The following is a 12,497-nucleotide window of genomic DNA, read 5'->3' on the forward strand; positions in this document are numbered from 1 at the left end:
CGGTGCTGGGAGGGGGGAAAGGCATAGCTTTGCGTTAAACTCTGTACACATTCTTCTTTACAATAAGCAGTTAAAAAGTTAGGAATTTACAATAAATTTCTGCCCCTCAGATTACAAATTTTGTATAATTATATAACCGACGTTCTCCTAAAATTGGATTAGAAAAAACAAAACTGTTCTATCAAAAAGGAGAGAGGGATACAAGATCCGTGGAAATATGACAGAGAAAAAAGTGTGCTGCATCGATTTTATCTACCTGTACTTCTCCAAAATCTGTACAAAACAGGAAAAAGGGGAGCTGAACTAAAGAGAGAAGCAAAATCAAAAATGAACACACAAAACATGACAGAGCACCAGACACACAAACAGACTGGACTGTAGCACCTATCGGTAAAAAGTTCAATGTATTTAAATAATGTCTCAGATTTTTATTTGCTTTTTTGTTGGTTTTTAAAAATCTAGTTCAAACCACTTTAAAAAGTCTGCATTTCTGCTGCACTTCATAATGCAGCTTTGCTTTTTTTTTTTTTTTTACGTTTTAAATGACCAATAGTATTAATAAATAAAGTACTTATATATACATGAAATTAGGGACAGTGAAAATGGAGTGTGTTGCAGCAGTGCAGGTCAAAACATTAGGCTGGACTCATAAAAAAATTGCTAGCCTTAAAAAAATTTTTTTCTTCCTTTTTTCTCCCCTCTTTTTTTTTTTCTTTTTACTATTATCATCATCATCATTGAGGTAAATGTTTCAGCGTCTGGAAACCTGCACCCTGTGCGACACAGAAGCAGCCTTCCCTTCCTAGGAGCTCACTGCTGATACAAATATAAGGAAAACCAAACCAAACCAAACCAACATCCCTCTCCGCTTCCCCCGCCAGCTCAGCCTCAGTTGGAGCTCAAATGCTCCTTTATTTCAAGCCCAGACTGAGGTGTTTGTCATGGAGAAGGTACTTAAGCACATGTCTAATCATGAACACGTGACTTGTTTGGTCACTCAGCTGGGATTGCTCTTTGAGGTCCAGCTGAGAATTTTAAGCTAAAACATGTTTTCAATTAAAAAAAAAAAAAAAAAAAAAAAAAAAAAAAAAAAAAAAAGCTTTCATAACTTTCACAGTGTCTTTTTCCTGTAAGAATTTTAAACAAAATTTTTTGTTAAAAATAACAATTCCAGGAAACCTGCGAGTGTCTCTTGCTCCCTTCTCTTCCCAGTGTTTCCCCAAGAAAAATTAAAACATTGAGCAGAAAAACAAACAAAAAAAAGCAACCACTCCTATTGCTCACGTGTTTAAAGTTAAGCTCATGCTTAAATACCTTCCTGAATAGGTACCTATGCCCTTACCAAGATTAAAGAAAAAGCAAAAAATACATGTTAACAATCCACAGTACATGAGATTTTTTTTTCTTTTTTGTTTTTATGTAAAAAGATGGTAGCATCTGACATTTCCATCACACTGTAGACTTCGAGATTAAGAATACTAGTGCTAATAACACACACACCAACTAGGTTCAAAAGCTAACATCTTTCAGATACAGTACCATTTTACAGAGATTTCTTTACAAAAAAAAAAAAAAAAGATTTTTTTCCTTGTGTGAGCTAAGTGGGCTTATTAAAAGGGAAGGTTTGGGGAGAGAGGGGAAGGGGTGCGAGGGAAGCGTACTACAAACCTCACAGGACTTTCTAGTGATCTCTTGCTAAGAGCTCAAAGTTCTTCCATTTCCCACCTTCTTCAGTAAAAATGTATTTTAGAGACTTTATGCAAAGGGAACTATTTGTCATAAAGTCTAGTCACACTCACGCACACGCAAAGATCTTTGACCTATTAAAAGCACCCCCCCAAAAAAAATGGAAGATCCTTTTTATAACACTGAATTAAAAAATAAAATAAAAATCAGAGTGAGAAAGAGAGAAAAAAAGAGAAAGAAACCTGACCACCGTGGAACAAGAGCGGTATATTAACGCGAGAAGGGAACTCTGCAGAGTACTGGTGAGGGTGATGTCCGTTTTGTGTTTTGTCTGTAAGTGTCCGTAAGTCACTCCGAATCGCTGCTGTCCGAACTGGAGCCGCTGGAGCTGCTGCTCCCCGACTCCGAGGAGCTGCTGCTGCTGAGCCGGGAGGGGCCTCCGGACGGAGCGGAGCCGGATTTCTCTGCGGGGAAGAAGGCAGCGGAGCGGTTATTTGCAAGACCGGGGAGCTTCCCTGCAAACCCTTCCTCAGGCTGCAACTCGGGGCGCCCAGCTGCACCCCACTCCGCGTCCGCGCTGCACTGTTAAACGGGGGTAACTCTCACGGAGATAAGCCCAAGGCTGGCAGAAGACAGTAATTTTGCCACAGTGACTAAAAAAATTTCTGGCTTCCGCCACCTTTTCCTTCTCCCAAACCAGATTCTTCTGTCTGAAGTTTACCTGCATCTATCAATCCTTTGCCTCTGCCCACATGCACAACTCTTCAGGCATCATTAGATCAGTAAAACCAGAACCATTACCTTTCTTCGCAGGTTTCTTGTTGTTGTTTAGCTGCCCGCTGACATCCTGTAACCGTTTTTCTAGTTCTTTCTTCTTTTCCTGAGCTAACTCTTCTTTAGACTTTGCTGCTTGTTTTTTTCCACTTGCAGCTGTGGAGGAGGAACGCATAATTTCTGAAACTGCATGATTGCAGAGGGAAAAAAGAGTGGACATCACTATTTTACAGGGCATGTAAATCTGTGCGACCACTTTGCAGCGCCACTGCAAAACTCAAGTGACCACACAGCAACTACACATCCCACATAGAGGACAACACGCAAAGTTGTCTGGATCATCCAATCGCCATCGTCCTGTAACATGCACTTTTTAAAATAGACCTCCTGCAAAGTATTTTAGAAGATAGAAATATCCATGTAATAACCTCGTAGTTACAGGTTACTTACCAGACAGTTATATGGTCAATAGTTACACATTTGTAATTACAGAATTGTTACATGGGTTTTCTGCCCTGTAAAATAAAGTGTCCCATTAAAGGTTGTCAGAGGCAAGCACATGCCATTAAAACTTAAGAAATCTATGCAAGAATTGAACTATGTTTTGTTATGTTGCTTTAAATATAAAAACAAATTAAAACCCAACAGTAGCAAATGCTAGCAGGTGACAGCAACGTAGCTGTATCAGTTGCATTGGAAATGGCAAGAAGTACCAACAATATTCATGCTTCTGAGCAGAAGAAATCCCTCCTAGGAGGAATAATTCAACACAGGTGTTGGGGCCAGCATCAGGAGCAAGACCTGATATTCTGCCTGATCCAGCAAGGAAACACCTACATTTCTAGTTAGTGCTTCAAGTACTAATTAAAAAAAAAAAAAATGGAAAGCACACCTGAAGAGGGTGTGCCCTGAACACTGAGCATTTCAATAAGCAGCAGAGAGCAGGGGAGTCCGGATGTTGCCAGGTAGCACAGTCTCTGCAGTCCAGACAACGCCAGCCTGCCGGCGCGGGGTGTGCCAGTCTCAGAGGAGCGGGAAGATGTGTATCTGAGGTTGTCTGTGTTACTCCAGGCTTTGGTTCCAAAATAAAAGAATGCTTTCCCATTCCTAACAACTCTGGAAAATCTTTTCCTGAACTGTACTAGCAGCAAAGGGCTTGAGAAAAATCAAATTGGTATATTAAAAAGTAAAAGGAAGGGTTAAAGCATGATCTCTTCCTAGGCCTACCTGCAACCATGTGGTGCTAAAACGGAGGAGCTCCACGAGAGCTGTGAGTAGCTATGATGTTATTCTTTTAACCGGCTCGCTCTCTTAACTGACAAGTGAACGGACAGAGCCAGGACCACTTTAGGTAAAAGCAGCACACTATCGCTAGGCAGCTGGAGCTGACTTCTCAAGGGACTGCAACAACTCATACTCCCTGTGGTTGAGGCACAGAGAAAAGCTTGTACCATATGCCTGTCAGCACATTAACATCTGCTCTCTGATTTGACAAAGACTGAGGATAATGCGGTGTGTGCTCAGGCCATCTAGAAAGATCAGTTTTGGAGCCAGTACATAACTCAAACACTCACATCCAGAACTCACAGGTTACCCAGGTGAGTTACCCTTTGTGCAAGCCATTTGCTCCTTTGGCACTCTGGATTCCAACCTGCTTTTCATTCCCTTCCTAATTAGAAGATAAACTATTCAGGATAAGAAACCGATCCTTCCAGGTGTGAGTACCTAACACCTAACAGAATGAGGGTGTCAGTGCCTTCCAGATTCTAGATAAGCATTAAAGACATCTCACAGGTCTTGCAGAGGAACAGAGTAGTCCCTCCAGGTCTCCACTGGATGACATCATGGAAAGAAAGAAAGAAAGAAAAAAAATAGAAAGTTTCTGTATATTTTCTTCGGGAGAAAAAAATTCTCTAAAAATCCCTGTCACCACATACCCAACAGCTGGATAAGAGAATCTCAACAAACACGCCCAGACTCCAAAGCTGAGCCCAAGAGCTGGTCGGGGAACACATGCCCCAGGAGGTAACTTACAAAATGGTTTCCTTTGTTTTTTCTGTAAACAAGATTTCACGTATCTCTCCAGTTCTCGTAAAGTTGTGGGCTTCAATGTTTCAAAATCTATTTCTATCTCGTCGGGGTTGGAGTCCCTTAGGGAAGGTTCCCGCGACTGGATGATGTGCACGACCCTGCCCAGCTTCTCCCCTGGCAGGCGGTTGATGTCCAAGCTGAGCTGTCGTTTCTCATCATAGGTCATAGGCAGACCTTCCTCCTCCTCGTCGGAATCATAGGTTGCAGATGCCTGTTTGCCTCCTTTCTTGGGCTGCCTGGGGGGTTGGCAAGCATGGAAACATTCATGGGTATATAGGAGCAACAAACTCTCTTCCACTCCCCTTGTAATGAACACCCCAATGGTTTTGACTTTGAACCTCTAGCCAGATGGTTTGAATAGAACCAGAAGTTCTGAAAAAGTTCAGAAATCTGAGATCAACCATTCCATTCCTATTATATTTTGGCCCTTCAAGGCCAAACAACAAGCCCAAATAGCAGCAGGGGGGCAGCAATGAAACAGCATGTTGTTGCTGGTTGAGGAAATGGCAAAAAGCAAAATCTTATCTCAGAATCCCTGCCTGATCACTCTCGGAGTCGGACAGTGGAAATATGATGGCTCCATTGCCAGCTCTAATTTTAAAACTCCCTGGAGATGCCTGGAAATGGGGATGCTATTCAACGGTGAGTTAACTGCTCTGACAACTGAGCTTCACCAGGGAATTCAATGGAAAGAGGAGGGATAGGAAAACAGGGCTGAAAGCTCTTGGCATTCCCACCTGAGACACCTAGCAGGACACAAGCTCTCACCTGTTAGCTGTGGTCGTGCTGTTTGCTTTTTTAGCTGGGGCTTTCTTCTGCTGGGTTTGTTTCGGTGGCTGAGCCACCTTGGGTTTCTTCTCCTCCTCAGCTTTTACTTTGTGCTTCTCTTTTTCTTTCTCTTTGTCTTTCTTTTTCTTCTCTTTTTCTTTCTTCTCTTTTTTTTTCTTTGGTTTGTTCACTGGCGCTTGTGACAATGCAGCTAGCTGCTCATGGACAGCTTTTAGCTGGTGAAGAAAATGAAAAAATTAATCAGACTTCAAGGTAAAGATAACTGATGCCTCCATCTCCAGATATGCTTCCTCTGCATTCCATATAAGTATATCCTAAAGTTAGTGATCAAGCAGTCTACTGATTGAACTCAAGCAACTTTGCTTGATCTGAAATAGTTTTAAAAAACTGTAGTATGAGTCTGCAGAAGCTGACTCGCAAGTGAAAGCTTAACTCTTAATTTATTCGCCCCTAAAAAACAATTTAACATAGCTCTACCTAGAGTGCCAACAACCTGCACTCCAGAATCCTGGGTTCTCTTCTCAGCTCTCCTCCTAGCTTGCTTTGAGACACTGGGTAAGCCACTTCATTAACATTTTGTCATATTACAGTAGCAGATACAAACACTACCACATTTGGCATTGTATATCTGCACAATAAGAAAGCCCCTGGCTTATGGGTTGACAACCACAACAGTCAAAACAGTTCACTTGCATAGACAGGGAACAGGGGGATGATAGACCACAGGAAACTTGCAGCAGATTTTGTTGTGCCTAAACTCTCTCACAAAACAGGTTTCAGTTCTTCCCAGATTTCTCATACTCTTTACACCTTCGTTCATGACAGCTGAGTGCCTCGATCCCAGAAGGAAGCACAGAGCACCAGCATCAAGAACGGCTATGCCAAAGAAAGTTAACATAATGTCAAAAATACGCATTTTTCATATCTGAGAGGCTTTTTCCTTGAGCTAGCAGAAGGGGAGATCGCTCTGCTGCATCCCAGTGTGGATGGGTTTTTAAGAACACAATCAGACCCTTCTTCCTGCTAAGTTCTTTCTACCACCCAGGCGTGCACACACAGACCCACAGCTTGGCCATTTTACCTGCTCCTGAAGCTCTGCTAGCCGAGTCGCCCGCTCTTCTTCCGAGTCAGAGCTATCCGAGTCAGAGGAGCTTTCCTCACTGCTGTGACTGCTCTCTGTGCTTTTGCTTACCACTGGTGCTGTTGGGGGAGGTGGAGGTGGGGCCTCTGCAGGCTCATCAGGCATCTTTGCAAACCTCATCTCAAAGACATCCTACAAAAAGCAGGGAGGAAAAAAACGTTGACAAGAGCAGCCTCAGCCACAAAGTCCTCACTCTGGCTTTTAAAACATACCAGACATCACACCATGGGTAAGGGTCTTACTTCATTGTGCAAGGTGCTGTACAAATAAACAACAAAGATAAGCACTTTAGAACGGGGGCTGAAATCATCATGGCAAAAGATGGCTCCTTCTCTCTTGAAGGAGGAAATGAAAGGTTGCAGTGGGTTAGACTAGACTCAAGGTTTTCTGAATCCGAGATTTGTTTTTGGATGGAAAGGTTGTGGGAAGGTGACAGGCTCTCACACCTCTGCCTCCTGGGAGGCTCCTACATTTTCCCTGAACTGGCTACTGCTAGAGACAGGCATGGGACTAAATGGATGCTAGGCTTGATCCATTCTAGTGTTTCTAACACACTTCCCTCTGGGTTTGCTTCACTTTCCGCTGCTCCTCCGCTCAGCACTGAGAAATCCCTGAGCTAGTCTTTAGCTCTTGCACAAAGGTCAGGCAGGAATCCTAGCCTTCAGGTGCCAACAGTGCAGCTGGCCTCAACGCCGAAATGCCCTACCAACTGGTTTAGGCACTGGCTCTAGAATTGCGCGTGGATGGCACTGTTTTCAGTTTGCACAATTTCTCCCAGTTCTTCTAAGGTGTGGGTACAGAGGAGAAGGTTCTGTAAGCCCAAGGAAATTCTCCTATTACTTTACACAGCAACGATTAAAATGTTTCTCGAGTAGAACATGGCTTGTGGCTATGCCATGCAAAGAGCACTGTGGTTCTGCAGCAGAAAGCATCAAATGGGTATTTTTCCGAGGGCTAGAGGAATCATGGGTTCCTCCTCGCCAGTGCCGAGGACAGATCCATGCTCAGATATTCAAACAGTCCCCCTTACAGCTGAACTAAGGGTACTCTGAAAGATGCATTTACCAACATCTTTACCTGGAGCTTCCTGGCCATGGCTACCACTTCGTGGTCTGGAGGATTGTACTTGTAACAATTAGAGAACATTAACCGAATATCTGCTGCAAAACCTTGTGCATCCTGGTATTCTCGACTGTCCATTTTTTTCTGCAAACAAACAAGCCAAAGGGGAAGGGGAGAAAAAGCCATAAGCAAAAGGCATTTGTAGCAACTATATGGAGGCATGAACATCATGCAGAGAGCTCAGATCAGCTTCAGAAAAAAGAAAAAAAAAATCATGTTTGTCTAAGAGTACAGTAGTTTGACCTGGCTCATTATTTCCTGAATCATACTTAGAATTTTTGCTAAAGGAGATAGTCGGGGCATTGGTATCATTTTACAGTAGTTTCAGCTTTTTTTCTAATAGCTTACTACAGAAGTTTGCCTGCGTCCATGTTCTAATAGAAAAATCTAAAATGACATGCAGGGAGTCACTTTAGAACAAGGGTTTGCTGGTTCAGAAAAAAATGTAAACAAGGAACACAGATGGGAAGGGTGGAAGATAACCAAGTTACAATTATACGAGTGCCTTCTGTGCTTATTTCTACATGATGCTTGTTTGTTTTTAAACACCTCTGTAGTTTTGAAATCGCAGAAAAGATCATGACCATCTACTCCGACCTCCTGCTAATGCAGGGCATGAGTTTTGCTTAGTGATTCCTACAGCAACACTAGGCATTTACAGTTAAGCTACAGCATCCACTCCCGATTTAAAAAGTCCAACTGAGAGAACAAACAGAGAATTCGCCTTTTAGGAATGTGTTCCTAATGTTATTTAGTAATGCAGTGAGGACAAATATCAGGAGCTACATATTTGCACCTGGTTTCTTTCTCCCATTTTCTAGCTCTCACTTTCATCCATTTCCCTTGCTGTTTGCGACTTTACAGTTTGGGTTTACAGTTTACAGCATTCCCAGAGCTTAATTGATTCTATGCATGTTACTACTACTACTACACATAAAACTAACTTCAATTTCTCCTACCATAAGGGAATTTAAATAAATAAATAAAAGCTAACACGAGCTTTCATTTGCATTTAAAAGATCCAGGTTGAAAGAAATACTCTATTTGCCAAGCATTTGCAGGCCTCCCTTTTGTATCTCTAACACACCTGTATTCATCAGTAGAGTGGCTGCCTGGCAGACAGGCTGTAGATGTCTCCAGTGAAAAAAAGAGTGCTTAAGGTCTACCCAGACTACAAGTCTCAACACAAGCAAATTTCCCTTTCATTCAGTGGAAGCTAGAGATCACAGAATCACAGAACAGTTGAGGTTGGAAAGGACCTTTAGAGATCATCTAGGTGACCCTGCTGGAGCAGTGGTTTGAACTAAAGCAGGCTGCCCAGGACCATGCCCAGATAGCTTTTGAGTATCTCCAACGATGGAGACTCTTCAGACTCCACAGGCAATCTGTTCCCATGCTCAGTCACAGTAAAGAAGTTTTTGCTTATGTTGTATTTCACAGATACATGTTAGACTTCATAACTACCTTAGGAGTATTGAAATGGCTCCCAGAAGTACTTTTGCTCTAAAGAATGGAGCAGAACTTCACCGTCAGTGAGGCAGCTGCAGCAGGACCTGCATGCAGGGCGATAACGTTTCTGCAGCACTCCCTGCTGTGCTGCAGCCAAATTGCTGTCAAAGTTTTGTTACGAGACCTCGTTCTCTTGGTGAGAAACCAGGAGAAAGAGCTGGAGCTCGGAGCTGCACTATAGAGATGGGAAAGGAAACAGATTTGTGCTCCTCCAATCTGAAGGAGAGCTGGTCTTGCCTGAAAAGCATTTCAGGCCTATTCCAAAGCAAAACAGTATGTTCAAAATAAGAGGGACCATTTATTTTAATATATGTCTTATGTATAAAAGGCTTTTTTGATGTGCTTGTATTTGTTTGGCATGCTCAATGGCTGACTATAGCCTACAAAGTACATTTCAGTGTCTGAGGCTTCACTTTCATCCAAAATCAATGTTTTTTTTTCTAATCCAAAAGCATTTTAATTGGTAGAATATTTTTTGTTGTTTTCTTGTAAAGAAAAATTAATCTGACAAAAAAAGAAAAGAGTTTAAATTGATGGGATGGAATATCTCTGGACTAAAAAATCACTTTCAGATATTCAGCTGCTTAAAAAATTAGGTTGCATTTACAATTGCAAAACGGAGTAATGAACAGCAGGACTGGAAGAGGCCTGCTAGGCCATGCTCTGCCCCATGCAACATCTACCACAGCAATCTCACTTTTTCACTCTGCAATCAATTCTATTGCTTAATAATCATTAATGTTCAGGAGTTTGTTCTCTAGCATAAAATGCAACTCTTACTCTAAGGTATGACCTGCCCTGTACACGGTGGATGCAGAGAAAACCTGTTGCCTCCCCTTTTACAGCAATCTTTTTGTATGTTTGAAGACATAATGTCTCCCTTCCATTTTCTCAAGACTAAACTGCCTCAGCTCCATCATCTGTCCTCAAAAAGCACGATTTCTAAACCTGCCATTGCATTCCCCAGGAGTCTTAATAAAGAAGTTGAATCCAAACAATTTATCATTCAACATCCACATTATGGCTTTCTTGTCCCTATCTCATAATTCCAGCATACTTTTAAATTCAAGGTCTCAGGACATGAGGCTGGGGTAGCCACGTGGCATGGCTTGCAGGCAGTAGGGTAGGTGCTGATGAGGGCTAGGGCCACATAATTCAAATAACCGCAGCAATGAAAACATTATCTCCATCAGCTAGGGAAGACTCAGCCTGATTTCTGGGAGCCTAATTGCACCTTACAGAAACTATCTCAACAAGAAGAGCTGCTTTTTGAAGCCCCTTTTCTATTACCTCAGAAATCTTCTAAGAATAGGTGCAATTAAAGAAATCTTTAAAAATTCTCTGGAAGAATGTCTCTTTGCTTAAAAAAACCCAGACTCAGCTGGTCTGAAACCACTGCAATTCACTTTAAGAAAATTAACTGACTAGCATATTTATATTCCCAGAGGAAGTGCTTTATTCCAAAAGTAAACATTTCATATAAATCCTCTTACACAGTGAGCGCTATTGCTTGTTCACCACTGCATAAATAAAAGGCAGAGACATCTATATTGCCTCTGCTGTGACCCAAAACCCAGAGGAAAGAGCTGGAGGAGCTGCTCCGAGCTGCACCTTGGCATATGACAGCTGGCTCCGGGCTGCCCTTGCGCAGGCAGAAGTGCAATGCTCCTAAAGCAGCCAGGTTCCCGCAAGCATTTCACCTGCCAAGGGGAAATAACGCTGCTGCCTCAGAGTGCTTACAGGGCAATCCATGCTCGTCTCCCTCTCTCCCCGTTTTCATCCTTTCCTCTCCCTACTCCAAACATGTTCTCTGCTCTTTTTTCTCCCTTCAGTGATGAGCATCAGAGCATTTATGTGGAGCTGTGCTCATTGGTGACAAACCTCTGGAGACTTCTCCCTCAGTGCTAGCTCCAGGATGGTGCTTCATCACACCCCTTCACTCCCTGCTGCAAGCCCAGAGCTCAGCTATAGCTCCTCAGTCTCTCACCTGCCATAGACAACCACGACCACCAACCTGCCTCCTCCACCACGCACTTGGAGAAAGCAAGTCTCTAAACCATTCTGCAGCACACCTTTGCTTGCTGTACAGCGCGAGAAAAATGCTCCTACACGAGAGACATTCCCTGAAGAAAACAAAAACAAAAAAAACCAAACCGCATATAACCAGAGAACTAAAGTGACAAGCAATTAGGTATCGTGGAATCTACTTTAGCTGCAGTAACGTTTGTGTTTAACTTTCTTACATAATTCAAGATTAGTTTGAAGGCCATTAGTGGTACCACTTTACCACAACCACTGTCACTTGCGCAGCATTACATCTAAAACCTTTCAGAGCCACAGAGAAAGCCACCTCACACTGGAGAATTACACTGCTTACAAGTAGCAGGTTTCTGTTCCATGCACTTACTATATTATATTCCCCATCTCAGAGAATCCATGCTATTATCTACAGGCCAAGAGCAAAAGATAATAAAACACTTCACAAAAAAATAATACCAGACAGCACTTCAAACAAGTTTATCAAGAAAAATTCTACCATGTGGAAAGACAAATTCAGAGTCTTCACATATGAAAGACTCCACTGGGTCTGCCACTAATTTGTCTCCAGCTTTCTGCCCTATGCTGCTAAAGTACAGAAGGAGAACATCACCCACACTTGCAGAAAAAGTGCAATCAGAGATCTGTTTCTAAAAAGAGTAAAATTATGACTATAAAGACATTCAAGTGTGAAGATGGCAGCAATCCAAGGAATCACAGCACTGCACATACTCTGCAGAATATGGCACAGAATCCTTTCCAAAGAGAAGCCACGAAACCACGTCTCAAAAATACGTTATTCATACGCACATTCCTCTGTTAAAACAAATGTAAACTTCATCTCCACAGCTTTTAGCTTTTGCAATTCTTATATTGTCTTTGCGTTTGCTAATAGGGATGGTGTATATTTCTTGCTCCTCACTTTCCTTTTAGCAATAAAATCCTAGAGCAGTGGAACTTAAAGGAAGGTAGGATGCAGCAAGTATGGATGGGCACCACAGCCTGAGGGATTTCTGTTACTGTGATGCAACTTTTCTTTCCAATTATTGTACAAGTGTATATCCTATATTATGTGATCATAATATAGCTGGAGCTTGTCCTTAAGAGTCCCAAGTGGACCATGACTGGAAGACTGCCTTGCTAACAGCAAAATCCAGTGCCTTGATAACTGCAAACTTCAAGGTGATTTGCAAGGACAGGACTGATCTGGGATCTGGTGGAACAGCAGAAGGGCCTCTGGCTAAAATATGGCCCATACTTATATTTCCTCTTCGAGACAGGTGTTAAACTCTTCAAAAGCCATGTAGTTCTCAAGTCCCCAGTCATATGAAGAGCTGAAGAACTCTGC

General features: G+C 42.4%; 1 protein-coding gene across 3 annotated transcripts in view; it reads right to left on the reverse strand.

Moving 5' to 3' along the window:
* Positions 1–1,098: 1,098 nt before the first annotated feature.
* Positions 1,099–12,497, reverse strand: part of BRD3 (bromodomain containing 3) — a 43,085-nt gene continuing 31,686 nt past the window's right edge. Inside the window, exons 7-12 of one of the 3 annotated variants that reach the window (XM_062590759.1) lie at positions 7,559–7,687; positions 6,422–6,613; positions 5,320–5,555; positions 4,495–4,787; positions 2,488–2,616; positions 1,099–2,150 (exon numbers count right to left, since the gene is read on the reverse strand). In XM_062590759.1, the coding sequence (XP_062446743.1) occupies positions 2,035–2,150; positions 2,488–2,616; positions 4,495–4,787; positions 5,320–5,555; positions 6,422–6,613; positions 7,559–7,687 (1,095 nt within the window). In that variant the 3' untranslated portion in view covers positions 1,099–2,034. The other 2 variants (XM_062590760.1, XM_062590761.1) reach the window with 2 other exon arrangements.

The sequence above is a fragment of the Rhea pennata genome, chromosome 18 (assembly GCF_028389875.1).
Source record: "Rhea pennata isolate bPtePen1 chromosome 18, bPtePen1.pri, whole genome shotgun sequence".
Taxonomy (NCBI): Eukaryota; Metazoa; Chordata; class Aves; order Rheiformes; family Rheidae; genus Rhea; species Rhea pennata.